The 15,408-nt window shown below is 40.3% G+C and overlaps 1 protein-coding gene across 1 annotated transcript in view; it reads right to left on the bottom strand.

The window, feature by feature from the left end:
- fbn1 (fibrillin 1) overlaps positions 1–8,581 on the bottom strand; it is a 66,689-nt gene extending 58,108 nt beyond the window's left edge. Inside the window, exons 1-5 of the mRNA XM_034679952.1 lie at positions 8,522–8,581; positions 8,346–8,405; positions 3,094–3,193; positions 2,584–2,882; positions 20–102 (exon numbers count right to left, since the gene is read on the bottom strand). Coding sequence (XP_034535843.1) covers positions 20–102; positions 2,584–2,774 — 274 coding nt within the window. The 5' untranslated portion in view covers positions 2,775–2,882; positions 3,094–3,193; positions 8,346–8,405; positions 8,522–8,581. The remainder of the gene's footprint in view (positions 1–19; positions 103–2,583; positions 2,883–3,093; positions 3,194–8,345; positions 8,406–8,521) is intronic.
- Positions 8,582–15,408: the final 6,827 nt, after the last annotated feature.

Here is a 15,408-nt window from a genome sequence, read left to right as displayed (position 1 = left end):
AAGTTGAGGTGGTACTTACGAACAATACATTGGTTCCCTCCAGTCAGAGTCTTCCAGCCTGGGCAGCAGTAGGCGTTGTTTCTTGAGCCGCAAACATTTGGTCTGAGAAAGACAGAAACACAAGGTCAATAATCCAAGTTACACGCTATTCCTTAAGATGACCTTACAGGCTTGATCAGCAGGCTTAATGATGTTTACGACACAACACCCTTTGTCGTCAAACCTGCCATTGCTCTCTACTGACATTGATCACTTATCCACAAAGTGTGCCATGTGCTACTCACAGTGGTGGAATGTAACCGTTGTTTGTAACCCCTGTGCCTCTTGCACTTTGGTTGAATCTTTTGAGTCATGCCACCTCTTTTACTCTACATCTCAAGGGCAATAATATTCTGCTTTAAAACTGATCAATTAATAATTGAAATCAAACTGAGTAATATTACATTTAGAAAAAGTCACAAGGGAAATCTATCTGCACTGAGTACTTCTTCTTTTGATATAGTAGGTTAGGGCTGGGCGATCTATCCAATTTCAATTGCAAATATTATTTTGGTTTCCAACGATCATGAGAACAAGATAATCGAGATTAAATGGTAACTGTGCCACCTTCTGTGTTGAATTTGTTTTGTCTTACGAGGTGAATGAAGCAAACCCTCCCCGCCCTGCTTCATAGCAGAGTGTGTGCCAGAGGGAGCCACTGCCAGGGCTGGACTGGCAATCTGGCATACTGGGCACCTTCCCAATGGGCCATCACACCCAGGGGCCGGTGGACTGTAATACGTCATCACCAGGAGCTCAGATCAATGTGCAACTAAGTTTTGGAGCGCAAAGTGAAGTTGCAGATGCTAAAAAATGTGCTAAGTGGGGACCTCTGTATCGTCAATCTGTTGTGTTACGGCAGTACAAATTATCATGTAGCCAAAAGTTGAGAGAGAAGAGCCTTGTAGCACTGCCAGAGAGAGGATCGGGAGGAGGCGTGTGTGTGTGTGTTAGTGAAGCAGAGGGAAAGAGTGAGCACAATGAGAGAGAGGCTAACCACCTAACAAAGTCTTGATGTTATTGACATTTCATCATTTACTCACTTTTTTATTTTCATTTAGGTTTCAAGCATTCAGAATGTTTAAGTGTTCAAGAGTTTTTAAGTTAAAAAAAATGCATGAAAAAAAGAAAAAAATCATTACTGGACTTAAACTTTTAATGAAGTACTTTTACAGCACAGCTATATTTTTTTATTTATTTCATTTATTTTTTTACTTCAACAGGGACAGTGTACAGCCATTTAGTTGTCCCAGAGTTAGCTAGCAGCTAATTTACATCTGTAGTCCTTGGGCAGGAGACAGAGGCGATGCCTCTCTTAAAAACAAATAGTACATAATTATTGAATTCTTACTTAAGTAAAGCACCCTTATATGTCAACTATCATGGATTAATTATTGGGATCTTGATACTGCACACGCAGGAGCCTTTGGAGCTTCCCAGTACAAGGTATTGTTTGTACGGAAAATATTTCCCTGCTTCAGGCGGTTTAAGGAATCTGATGCACCTGTAAAAAATATTTCATGTGACATGAAAGTGAACCCTGGGCCATCCTGCCCCCTACAGGTCTATGACAGGCCTACATGAATGCTGGATCCCCTGCTGGGCTAGTGTTGGCCCTGGGGTCAGAATATATACTGTACAGAGTAACTCCACATCCAGATCCATGAGGTGAAAAATGAAGCCTGTCAGGTTTCTGAAACATTCTTATTGTGGTAAGCCAGCGTGACACAGTGTGCAGCCTGTGTGCACTTCCTGCCTGTGAAGCCAGATGTTCTGATAAATTAACTTTAAGCATGTCAAATAAAAATGTCTGCAGAGGACGCTCATTGAGCTGTCTACTGTGTGACCCTCATCAGCTGTTTGCTGTCATCACTAGAAACAGACACTCTGTCTTTCCTTTTCTTCCACACTTTCCCCGTCTTCTTTTTCTCTCTCCCTCTTTTTTTCACATACACACATGCACACACAAACACACACACTCAACCTCTCCAGCAGTGACCCACTGTGTACAGCTGCAGATGTGATTTATCCACAACTGGGGTGTGGTGTTTTTGGCCAGAGAGGGGATTAGTCCCTCTCTCTCTCTCTCTCTCTCTCTCTTTCTCTCTCTCTCTCTCTCTCTCTCTCTCTCTCTCTCTCTCACACACACACACACACACACACACACACACTCTCTCTCCTTCTCCTCTCTGCCACAGCCACACACGACCAATGGCCTCCTTTGTTTGCATGTAATTTATTATTGCTGTCAGCAGGAATGTGATAGTCTTGCCAGTATTCAATTACCAAACTTTGCTGCAAACTTACCATCACAGACAATGTCACTCATGGCTCTCAGTCTGCATTATTAATAAAACCCACAACCGTCTCAGACCTTCAATTAATATAAGTAAAAATGACAAACACCTGCTCTGAGCCACAAAACAAAATGACAAATGAAACACAAAAAGATGATTGGAAGAATTAAATCTTTGGGCATACGAAAAGAAAGGAAAAGAAAATGCTCCCAAACTGAACTAATGAGGATTATCATGGTCACATTACCCTCTCAGGACGTCCGATCCTCCCCTCCTCTTGGCCCTGCTGGCTCTCGAGTCGGTCTGTTTGGTCACCAGCTCGTTGTCCCCGGTCTCCACCACCTCTACAGAGTCCCCAAACTCTGCGCAGAGTGACATGAAGGCCATCAGTGCGACGGCCAACTGCAGCAGCCGTCCTCCACGTTTACTGTCCGGCATATTATCCGTTCTCTAGTGCACAAAGTCCTTGGAAATGATTGGGAGAGTAAAAGTCTCTTCAGCTGGTTTCCCAGTCCTGTCGACCACCTCTGCAGTCTGGAGTCAAAGCTGCAAAACAATAACACAAATACAACAAATGAAAAAGGCGCAGAGGAGAGTGCAGGAGATGCTGCTGCGCACAAAAGAAAAGTAACTCTCCTGCGCGCTCAAAAGAAGATGGTATTTAACTTCTACTATAATAAAGTTACGTCGGCTTATAGCTGGATAAACATGCACTAAAAATTGTGAAAAATTGCGCTCGAGTGAACAGTTTCCTTACCTTGTCTCCCGAACAGGAGATTCGCCTCAGACCCGACAGAGTGCTGCTTCACTGTTCCTTGCAGGTATTGCTGAATAAACGTTTAGGAGCAAACAACAAACTGCGAAGAAGAAGCAGAAAAGTTACTCAAATCTTTTACTGAGTTGCTATAAATAGATGCGCATGGTAACTTTTGGAGTCTGCTCGTGCGCATCCAGTCGTGTTGACTTTGCACAGATAAGTTAGAGGAGCTGATGCATTCCAGAGGATGAGAAGAGCAATGCTCAGCGTGTGTGTGTCTCTCTCTCTCTGCACAGCCCTTTCCTCATCCCTGCTCTGCTCAACTTTCACCAAAACTGTTTTTTTCCTTTCTTCTCCTGCTCTCGCGATACAAAAGCCTGAGTGCAAGAATGCATATGTTAGGTACTGGATTGCAGCTCTGACTTTTGACTGTTACAGTCATTTAACTGCTAACCCAGAGAAGAAAAGAATGCTGAACTTTTTATCCAATCATTAATTATCTGTGAGATCTATTATTCTACATTTAAACAAAACACCTGCTAACTCTTTGTTGGAAAATGTGAATTGTACCACCCTTTTGGAGTTTGGACGCTGTGTAAAATGTTGATAAAAACACAATTTTTATGGTTTTGCAAATAATGTAAAGCCTATATTAGATTGAAAGTAGTGTAGACAACACATCAAATGTTTTTTTATGGAAAGTATATTATCATGCTAACAGAAAAAAACACCTGGAGAAACCTCTTCAAACTAATTAAGTTAATTGCAGCAGGTTAGTCATGACTATAAGTATAATTATAAGCCTAGTCTCTCAGTAGAAAAGCCGGAGAGAGGTTCAATACTCTGAGAGACTGGGTGAGGACATAGATTAGCAATTTCAGAATAATGTTCCTCAGCATAAAGTTGAAAAGAATATGAGGATATCATCACTAACAATACATGATACATCGTTAAAAGATTCAAAGAATGTGGAGAAAGCTCTGTTTAGAAGAGACAAAGTGCAAAACTGACATTGGATGGCTGTGATATTTGGGCCCTCAGGTGGCCCTGCATTGAAAACAGACATGTCTTTAAACACAGTTTGTCACTACATCAACATATACAGGTTAATGCAAAGAGGAAACCACATATAAGCATGATCCAAAAACATGGGAGACCTCTCTGGGCCGGAGTCTATTTGAGATGGACAGAGGCAAAGTGGAAAACTGTACTGTGTTCTGACCAATCAAAATTTGACATTCTTTTTGGAAATCATGGACGCTGCATCCTCTGCTGCTAAACTAGCCTGCCCGCAGTCCCAACTTTTCACTTATCAGAAATATTTGACACATTATGACAATCCAAAATGCTGAGCAACTAAAATCTTATTTCAGGCAAGGATGGGACAACAGTTCACTTTCAAAACTCTAGAAATGGTCTCTTCTTTTCTCAAACATTTACACAGTGTTGTTAAATGAAGAGGTGATGCAACACAATGTAAACATGCCTGTCCCATCTTTTCTGAAATGTGCTGCTGGCATCAAATTTAAAATGATCATATATGTAACATTTTTCAGTTTCAACATGAGACATGTAAATCTGGAGTATATTCAATTAAATATAGGCTTTGACTGATTTACAAACCTCAAATTCTGTTAAACTCTTATGGGATTGAACTTGTAAATGATGATAGTTTTCTTAGCCATCAGGCATCAAATATCCCGATGGTCAGGACCTCAAGTGTCCTAGTTTCCAAAAGTCTTCTTTTTGTCAGGGCAGATGCTTACTTCAAAACAAACACAATAAAATTAAAACATTTTTTTTAAAGCATTTCTGTTCAAGGTGAATGAAATATGAAATTTCACTATTTACTCTGTGCATACTGTATGTTTTGAGGAATTTTGTCCAGTGTAGTGATAGTTTTCACACACACTGATTCATGCCTGCAGCCACACCCAGCAAACATTGAGTCCTCCTGCACCCTCTCAGGTCTGCAATCACTCCAAATCCAAGAGAAACCTCCTGACACTGCTTAATCCTCCACATCGGGTTACACTGATAGAGTCTTTCCTTTTTTTCTTCCCTCCATTACTTAAAACACTCACCTTCACACATGTCAGAACACAACCTCAGCCTGTACCTACTCATGGACTGAGTGTTGATTTTGTATGTTATGATTGTTTTGTTCAAGAGAAAAAATAACAAGAATACAGTATCATTAGGAAGACCCCCTTTTGTGACAATTCTACAAAGAAAATAGTGATGACCTGCACACGCTGCTTCAACATTCATCTCACCCTGTGTAGCATTTCATCTGGTGTGCAGGACAGTATTTATGTATCACTGATTTAACTTCCACAACTTTTCTTTTCCATCCTCTGACACTCAGGTTGAGGCACGCATCTCCACTAGCCTTGCTGACATCCCCACTTGGATGTCTGCCCACCACCTCAAACTTAGTCTCAACAATACGCAGCTGATTTTTTTCCCCCTGGAAAGTCCTGCCCTCTGCAAGGCCTCTCCATCACTGCTGACAAGACCACGTTTACTCCTGAACAGCCTGCCAAGAGTCTCAGTCTGCCTCAAGACAACCAACTGTCAGGCAGCACCCAGAGTGCAAAAGTGGTGCAATCCTGTAGGTTTGCTCTCAGTAACCTCTGTCTAGTTCAACTTTTCATAATCAGTGTCCTCATGGCTACTTTTCAATTGTTATGTCCTGTTTTGGCTACTGCAGCTCTCCTCAAAAAAACATGCCCTGTTCGCCCCAAACTTCTCCACCAAAATATTGGAGGCCACCCCATCTTTAGTTTCATAAGTTTCTCCCTTTCACTCCCTTTGAAAACTCCCTTTTCTTCCTGCCCATGACCTTTCAGATGTAACTTAGAATGCTGGTGCTTTCTTAGAAGACTTTACCTCCATGTCAGGGTCCAGACCTTTCTTGTTGGTTATCATTGTCTATAAACATGTTTACATGAAATACTACAAATATTTGGTTGGAAATATAACTTAAGTTGAAGGGAAACTACAGAGTAGGAATATCGTGTTGCATAGAAAAATCAAGCATTCGAAGTTTAAATATTGAGGTATTAGCAGTAAAAAATATTCCTATACATCAAGGTTTTCCTCTTTTGGCATTATGTTTATTGTTGCATAATAATTTCTGATGCATGAATATGAATAACACATTGAAGTTGACTTAAATACAGGGCTCATTTTTAGCATGTAAAATGTTGATTGTTATCATTATTCTGAATGTGCAAAGTAACAACTGACTTCAGTCGTCAATCAAATGTATGTGTTTAATATGAATATGAAGTGTCCTTTAAAGTAGAAGAACAGTAAAACACACTACAGTTAAGTACAAGTATGTCAAAGTTGTTCTATGGACCTTAACACTTGTGTTTACTATCATTTGCTATTTATAACCCATATTTTAAGGTCATTTACAAACTACAGATTTGTATTAATTACAGCCCATGATAATGTGATTCTGGTTTGTTAATGATCGCAGTTTATACTTAAAAAATTCCCCTCACCAATACTCTCAGAAAATAATTAATTCATTGAACTCTATCACTATCCTGCCCCTGTAATACTCTTTGGCACTCTTAGACTTAAATCCCTGTGCTTCATAATAATAGTTATACAATAACAGAATTACTGATAAGTATCTGTGGGGATATAAGAATGTAAATGCATGTGAAACTGATCTTAATGTTGGACTCTTTAAGATAAAAACATCAATCACAGTAATTGTTATGTGTGAGTGGTGCAGGATGTTGGCAGATGAGACAAAGGTCCAGAGGAGAGGATGAGAGTTCCTCAGTGGAGGAGTGAGGGATGTCTCTGAGAGGCAGAGGGCAGAAGTGGCCACTGTTGATTGGACAGGATTGTTTTGACAGTCAGGAGCCTCTCCCTGGATGTGTTGGAGCCTCGTCTCCCTCTCTCTCTCTCTCTCTCTCTCTCTCTCTCTCTCTCTCTCTCTCTCTCTCTCTCTCTCTCTCTCTCTCTCTCTCTCTCTCTCTCTCTCTCTCTCTCTCTCTCTCTCTCTCTCTCTCTCTCTCTCTCTCTCTCTCTCTCTCTCTCTCTCTGAGCATAGCTGAGTTCAGCCTCAAACACACGCGTGACCTGGGTGTGAGGAGCTGAGAAGAGGTTGAATAACTGAGTGCCAGAGTGCAAAGTGGTTTGGGCTGTGTTGGTGGGAGTCAGAGACAGCTCACTGGCTTTAATACCAAGAAATTCTTGACTTAGGGCATCCACAGGCTTTTATTACTGCCTTTTCTCCTATCAGCTGTGGAAAGACTAATAGTTTTCACCACATTGTAAATACACTTATTCTATTTTTCTTGCCGGGAGTTAGATTATAATTCACCGCATTCATGTCACCAAAGTTTCATTGAATTTAAATCAACACTAACTTTCAGGCTTAAAATTTGCCTAGTACATGCAGGCCTGTCCAGACTTTTTGGATCAAACTGAGCACTGACTTTTGCAAGGCATGAAGTACTATATACGTGAGCACACATACAGTCATTACTTAAGAGTAAATTCTGTTTAGTCAACAATGAAGCAGAAACCAAAGCAGCTTTTGGCCACAGTAGGTCTTTAGTTATGTTTGTTTGTTTGTTTGTTTGTTTGTTTTTTTAGTTTGTTTTACCTGTAGTGGTTTTATATTAGCAAAATTTGCACAACAAGTCAGCAGGCTGCCAGCAGCATTTCTTTTACTCATAGCCATCTAGCTCCATGTTACAACTGGTACTGAGGCTGAGACTGAGACTCACATTCATGCTTGACACGTTTATCATCAACTTTGTTTTGTACCACTTGTTTGCAGCTGGAGATGGCCCTGCTCCACAAAGCAGCAAGTTGGTATGACCAGCAAGACTAGCATAGTCCAGCAACAGAACGGCTTTCAGGAGCTTTTCTCCTTATTGCTTTTCACACAGACTGTCTTCCTTCATCATCTAATGACTTCTTTAGTACTAATTGACTGTGATAATATGACTACAAAGGAAAATCAGAGCACTTCCAAATAGGATCTATTATAAACCTCCAAGGGAAACAATAATACAGAGAGGACAGGGTACTGGTAAGACAGCCTGTTACAAGAAAATAATAATTTTCTTCTTCACTTGGAGGTGAAATTTTATTTAACCAACACCTGCAATTAAAGATGTGGCCACTCTGGATGATGGTTAGTTACAGGTAGCTGTCTTCTAGACCTCGGCTAATGTCACTGACTTCGTTTGAGTGTCTATCCAAGAAATCTTTACCTCTGGCTTCACCTTGTGGGTACCCTTCCATTGGAGAAAATAACATGTAGTGCCCATCAGCTGTAAATAAAGATGGAGGACATGTCATCAACTTCGTCCACCGAATTTGAAGTAAACACTAGGTACTTGTGCCTTAATGAAAAAGTATAAGTACTCAGTGACAAAAACCAACACACCTTTATCCCAGTATTCTCTGCTGACAAGTTACGTAGCCTGCAAGAGCTAGTACACCAACAGGGTTACTAGGTGCCCTCTATAACCACTCTAGAATAAGGAAAATAAAAGAGAAAGAAGAGAAAGGCAGAGAAGTTCAGAGTTCAGAGAAGGCAGGGTGAGGGTGAGAAGCCCTTAAGGCCAGAGCTCCACCCCACCATAAGCTTTACCATAAGCCTGTCTCGGCAAGAGGGCAGGTTAGGCTGTACGTTCTACCTTCCCTTACTCCCCCATTTTCAGAAAGGAAGAGTCGAGGAATTGAGAAAAAGAAAAGAGAAAGTGTCTGTAAAGAAATTATGTTAAAAGAAGAGAAAATACCCCCCATGGGAGCTGACATCTTGTGCATCTGGAGTCAGAATCTTTGCAGTAGGGCTTGGCTCATGAAGCTGTGGGATTGACGTCCTGACTCTTCTGCCAATCAAAGCACAATCTTATCAAACTTTGGACATTCACCAGCCCGATGAGAATAAACCTAAAATGACAGAAAACTAAATTTAATTGAAGTGTATTTTAATTCTGAAGTTTGACAATATCCCACCAGTTAACATTGAGGAGGTGTGGTTTATTGGCTATACTGCAGCTAGACAGTAGGGGGCGCTCTAAATCTTTTGGCTTCACATTGAGGAGCTATCATGTTGTGCATCTTTTTATACAGTATATTTCATACGCCCCACATGCCAGAATATTAGTTATGCTCTACATTTATCTTAGTTGTTCAATAGCAACTGGTTCTCATTTGCTGTGTACCAGTTGTGTATTAATACTAACCTGAACTCTAACTGACACAGTAATACAATTTGATCTTTGTGTTTTGTTTGGCCTTTATTGTCAGCATGAAGGCATAGAGGCAGGAAACTGGGGAAGGAGAAGGGGGTCATGGTAGCAGTGGTTAAGTCACCAGTGTCATGTTCTTACCTCTTTGCTGTTCAAGCACTTCATTAATTTAGATCTCAACTGGTGTTTTTCATTGTTTAAGCACAAACCCATCACAGCTTTCTGCGTACTGGTGTCCCAATGCATGATGCTGTTCCCTTCAAACAGCCCAAGTCCGCTGCTGCTGAACATCTGTAAAACTGGAGGAGTGCCTTCAATGCATTAGCAGTCATAAGGAAATCATTTGACGCATTACAAACTTACATGAAGTCAACTTTATGGATGGCAATGAAGAGATACCGCAATTAAATACAAGCATATGGGTACATTTGTACTTCAAGCACAACACTCACACACACAGAGACTCACAGATAAACATACACCACATTGTTAGAGCAGTGATGTCAGAGCAGAGGATTGTCTCTTGGGAACTTTAAGCCGTGGTTCTCGTCAACAGCACTGCAGGGTTACCACTCTGCTTCCCCGTCACAAAGGAGGTGTCACTTACAGTAAGTCGCCACCTACACTCCCACTGACTTTCTTCTTCTTCTTCCAAAGACTCACCTCTGTGCTTTACCCCATCCTTTCCTGTTAACAGTTCCTGCTAAGCGTGGGTTTCATTTCAGGCAGTGTTTACTCCTGTGGCCTGAAATGGCTGAACAAAAAAAACCTGACATAGTGAGACTGAGACAGAGTAAGATAAACAATTGTTAGAGCAAATATCCTTCAGACAACAATTTACTGCCTTTTAACTATTTCAAAGCTCAGCTCCTGCAATGTAATTGATGCAGTTTAACATAAAAGAAGCTCATTTTTCTCTGACTACATCCTAAATATTCTTTCACATACTCATGTTCTTGCCCTTATGCTTCATACTGTATATCCCAGGGCAGTTTTTAATAGCTTAGATTGAGGTTGTCTCTCACTGTGCTGCGAGCAGAAACTGTAGCGAGACTTTCTCACACTGTGTGTTGTCTTTGGCTCCAGCAGCCACGGTTCATTTCCTTTTGTCTTCTGCAGCACAACTGCTGCCAATATTCATGTGAAATATTTCAAGAAAATGAGCTGCAGCAGAAAATGAGTCTCCCCAGCCCACTCCCTCCTCGCTGTTACTCTCTTGCTCACTCTTTCTTTTTTGTGTGTGAAGGAGTTAGCCTACTATTGATTCTAGAGTTAAGCCTCTTTTATGAGGAAAATGTAATTATAATAATGATAAATTCTTTCAACTGTTATGGCTTGGCCTTTTAGTATCACATATGGTCTTCTTCACTATAACCCACTAAACATATGTGGTACACTGCTGCAACACAAAATCAAACATAACCACAATCTAACTTGTAGGAATCCCTTTCCACCTCCAGTGGGATCATTTTCCTTGACTGACCTCAGCACTGCTTCAACTCATTTCCCTTAAAAGTTCCCCCAGAACAACTGAAAAGCATTTTGGGTCATAAAAATAAGTAATTGTTCCTTTTCATAGTTGGGATGCCTCTTTAAAAGAACAGCTATGAAGGGGGGAAGAGGAGGAACACCAGGTCGACAGTATGAGTCATCTCTAAATGTCCTGTGATCAGAGTTTGAAGCTGGGGTGCTCACCCTGGATGTTTTTGGGTCTTACTCTTCAGTTTCTGGCATCATTCCTAATTGAGAAAGCAGGACACGACATTAACCCCCCCCCCCCCCCCCCCCCACGGCTGGTAGGAAAGTAGTGTGGAAAAGGCCCAGCACATCCTACATTCCCAATGTCATCCTTATTAAGCGATTGTAATCATGGGAGCAATAAACAATCTTGGAATCTGCTAGCATACTCTCTGTGGAGAGTAAACATGTGAAGTCCAAAGTGTATTAAGTTTCACACACATTAGCATCCAATGTACAAACACTTGCTCTAAAGGAACAGGTTAAATGTATGATACGCTTATTTCTGTTCTTGCTTGAGAATTAGATGGAAAGATTAATGATACAGATCCAAATACTTTCATGTCTGTCTTTTAATATCAAGCTAAAGCCAAGAAACAGTTAGCTTACAACACCCATAAGCTACTACTGGCCCACAGAGGATTGTTCAAGATCTGTCCAGCAGTCAGTTTTTAAATGAAGAAGCCTTTGAATTAGCATGACCTGGATGACTAGGAAACTTCACAGGCAGCCAGTTAGCTTATTTTAGCTAAGCTAAGCTAGACGTCTGAAAGCAAGAAAATATAGCCTAGCACTTTCCTCAAAGTCATAAAGTCTATTTTATGCTCACCAGGTAAAACGTAACATCTTTGTGGTATTCATCCATAAAACATAATTAAATACTTGACGTTTCCATGGGTACAAAGAATTCCTGAAGTCTATGTTGACCTGATAGCAAATTCAGAGAGATGACAAAACGATTGACTTGTTAACTGTAATTTTAAAGAAGGTTTAAAGTTTAAAGAGAGTTATTTGTTCAGGCTTCATGTTGTCCCAGATGCCTCTGTTTAAGCTTTACATGATCTCAGGCTGGTGTAAACCTTCATTCAAGCTTTGGTCTGAAAGGCTTCATTTTCCATTCGTGCGTGAGCCCACTCTCTTCTGATTGGCTAGCTCTCTGGAAGTCTCCTTCGCTGTTGCCAAACTACAAAGTGGTCTCCATTAAGGTAACCTGTATGAGTTATGAAATCTGACCCAGTAAATTTGGACTATGAACAAACATGAAAAACCCAAGCAATGAAGAACAGAGGGGGAAGTTTCTGTTTGGTAAGTTTAATGTTTGTTATGCACTTTTAGGGAGATTCACTGATCGGTGATGTCATGATTTGAGCAAACCTCATGTCCTTCTTGCTTAATTCTTATTCTGGCGCTGTTTAAAGCAGCTGGCAGTGTCATCCTGCAATTGCTTAAACACAATTTTACCTCACACTTTGCATAATATAATTTCTTTAAGATGGATTTAGTTGGGCACAAGGGGAATTCTTTGAAATAGGGTTTGGTTCATGGTTTAACATCTTATTTTGCCCCATTTACATCACCTCTTCTTTGATAAATGGGGCAATAATTCCCCATTTAATAGTGTTCATACATCCTTCAGCTTAATTTGTAACATAGAGCAACGGTGCACTACCACTTGAGGAAATTACATGGATAGTGAAAACACAGTCTTGCAATGGCATTTTAATTTTCTCCATGCACTGTAGAATGCTGTAATCATGAAGAGTAGGAGGTTCACAATAGTGGTGGCTTTGTAACACCTGTTCACACTAGCATATCAGACTTATCTTTCTCCACGCCCTGATTTCATGACCACCTGTCTGCTGTCCACTATGTAATACAGGTAAAAATGTACCCTTAAAAAAACAAAAAGAATCTTAACTGTAATCACAGTTTTTGCACCCATTGTTACTGTAATATTTCTATAATGTATTGTGCATAGATGACTTACACAAGCAGGTATAGGTATAGATTGGCAAACTGGTAACAAGAAACAGGCAGGTATAACCAGTCCCAGATAAAAGTACAAAAACTCCAAATGGAAAATCCAAACCATGACAGCGTCAAAACATATCAAGGTAGAGTAACAAGGATGAGTTGGCGACTAAACAAAGAGAAGGAGTCTGGTGTACATATTGATGAAACTGATTGTGAGGTGGAGACAGGTGATTAGGTGAAGCAGTGAATGTCAGGACAGCCATTGTCTGATTATAACAGGGAACAGGTGTGTGGATGGAGACAGATGGGAAAGTTTGAGAGCATCCGGTGGATAGTAGGAGAATGACAGGTAAATCTTTGCAGTGGTAGTTTGTCAATTGAGGAGGATCAGGGATATTTTTATGAGCACACATTGGCTACGACATTGGAACCCAAGCATGAAGCAATTTTCACTTTATCTGTTACTGGTCTTAATAATTAACTAAACCAAGCTAAGCTAATTATCAACTATTGAGGTTTTAACCTTTTAAGGAAAAACTGTGCAGTATGTATCTGCTCAGGCCCATTGTTTGTTTTGTTTTTTTTAACTCAATGCTATAAGCGTGTTTAATTTGGAAATTGAAGAAGGAGTTTAATAAGGGTATTAAATGAGCTTTCTGGGCTTTTGCAGCCATCCTCTAATGGACACCCAAGGAACTTTGTTTTTTTGCATTCCCAATGGCTTCATTTTTCTGCTTTAGTTTTAACCTTTTAATTTTGTGTGACTAGCTTTTTCCCCTTGCTCTTTAAGCCTATGCTGAGCTATGCTAACCATCACTTTGCTGCAATAGAAAGAAAAGCGGGATCATCTACTCATCTGACTCTGATCTTTGCTGAGATGAAGCCTACTAAGGAAGTCATGCCTTGTTGAAAAATAATTGTCCTTCCTTACACTGGCTATCTTCTATAATATATTTTCACATTCATTTGTGTTGGCTCAACTTAAAAGTGACTTGAAGTTTGTGATAATGTAATGCATTATTAGGTGTTCATGTTATTTTGTCCACACCCTCTGTCTGAACACACAGATTTATTCAGGGTCCGTTCACTGTAGGGCACAGTAGATAGTATTTTTGGTTTGAGACATCTCATCTAGGCTGGTTTTGCCGCCCACTTATCCACGTGTGATTTACAGAGTCAGTGCCCCCCCCACACACACAAATCTGGCCATCTTAGGGATGGAAAACATTCCCTGTTGAGTTTTCCCAGCAGGGGTTTGCCACCACTATCTGTAAGAGACACTCAGCCAGACATACAGACCCATAAACATACTTTATGAACACAAACACACAGTTACAGAATTTAATTCATACACACACTACTTCAATATTTGATTTCTTTGTGCTATAGCAATAAATTTAGAAAGTACCAGTAACATTCGTACCAGTAACATTTGTTGGAAAGGACAGCTCAGGAGAGATGGGTTACCCGGGTAGGGAGTGGGGGGTGTCAGTGACAGGTTATGGCTGGAAGTCAAACCAATGACTACTGCTACAAGGACTATGGCCTCTGTACATGGGGCACACGCCATCACCACTAACTAAACTGGCACCCCTCACTGTCATGTTGTTAGCTAGGAATGAATTCCTTGAATCTAGCACCATTACCAAACAATAGTGTTAGCATTCTCTAACTTACTCATTGTCAGTTATCTGAGCTAGGAATCAAGTTACTTCATAGCTTGGAAATGGCTTACTCTTTCCTTAGGTATCTTAACAGTCATCAAATATGCTGTTTTGGCTTTAAGTATGGACTTTTGCCACTTAAAATTTTACTATTTTGTTGTTGTTGTTGTTGTTGATTGGTCCCTGATTGATCTAGAAGCAGTAAAACCATAATGACATGATTCCTTATGTTGGTACTGTTAGCAACATATCTGTATAACATTATTAAAAGCATGTGAGCTTCCATGCCAAAGAGCTTTCCTATGACTGCGTGGGGAAATTGAGAATGTAACTAGTTTTTACTAATGGTGACATTTTTGTATGGATTAATTTTGTGCCAATATATTCAGTTGTTTGCCAAAAGGGACTTTATGTGAAGTTATATTGATGTTACACTAAATTTTGGTCAAAACTCCTATTGATGGATGGATAGATGGATTGATAGATGGATTGATGGATGGATTGATGGATGGAAAGATGGATGAAAAGATGAATGAATAGATGGATGGATGGATCGATGGATGGATGATGGATGAAAAGATGGATGGATGGATAGAGTATGGATGGATGAATAGATGGATTGATGGATGAATAGATGGATGAATAGATGGATGAAAAGATGAATGAATAGATGGATGGATGGACAGATGGATGAAAAGATGGATGAAAAGATGGATGGATGAATGAATAGATGGATGGATGAATATATGGATGAATAGATGGATAAATAGATGGATGGATGGATGAATAGATGGATGGATGGATGGATGATGGATGGATGGATGGATGGATGGATGGATGGATGGATGGATGGATGGATGGATGGATGGATAGATGGATGGATGGATGGATGGATGGATGGATGGATGGATGGATGGATG

Source organism: Notolabrus celidotus, chromosome 3 (genome assembly GCF_009762535.1).
Source record: "Notolabrus celidotus isolate fNotCel1 chromosome 3, fNotCel1.pri, whole genome shotgun sequence".
Classification (NCBI taxonomy): Eukaryota; Metazoa; Chordata; class Actinopteri; order Labriformes; family Labridae; genus Notolabrus; species Notolabrus celidotus.
This window is presented reverse-complemented; position numbering and strand designations above follow the sequence as displayed.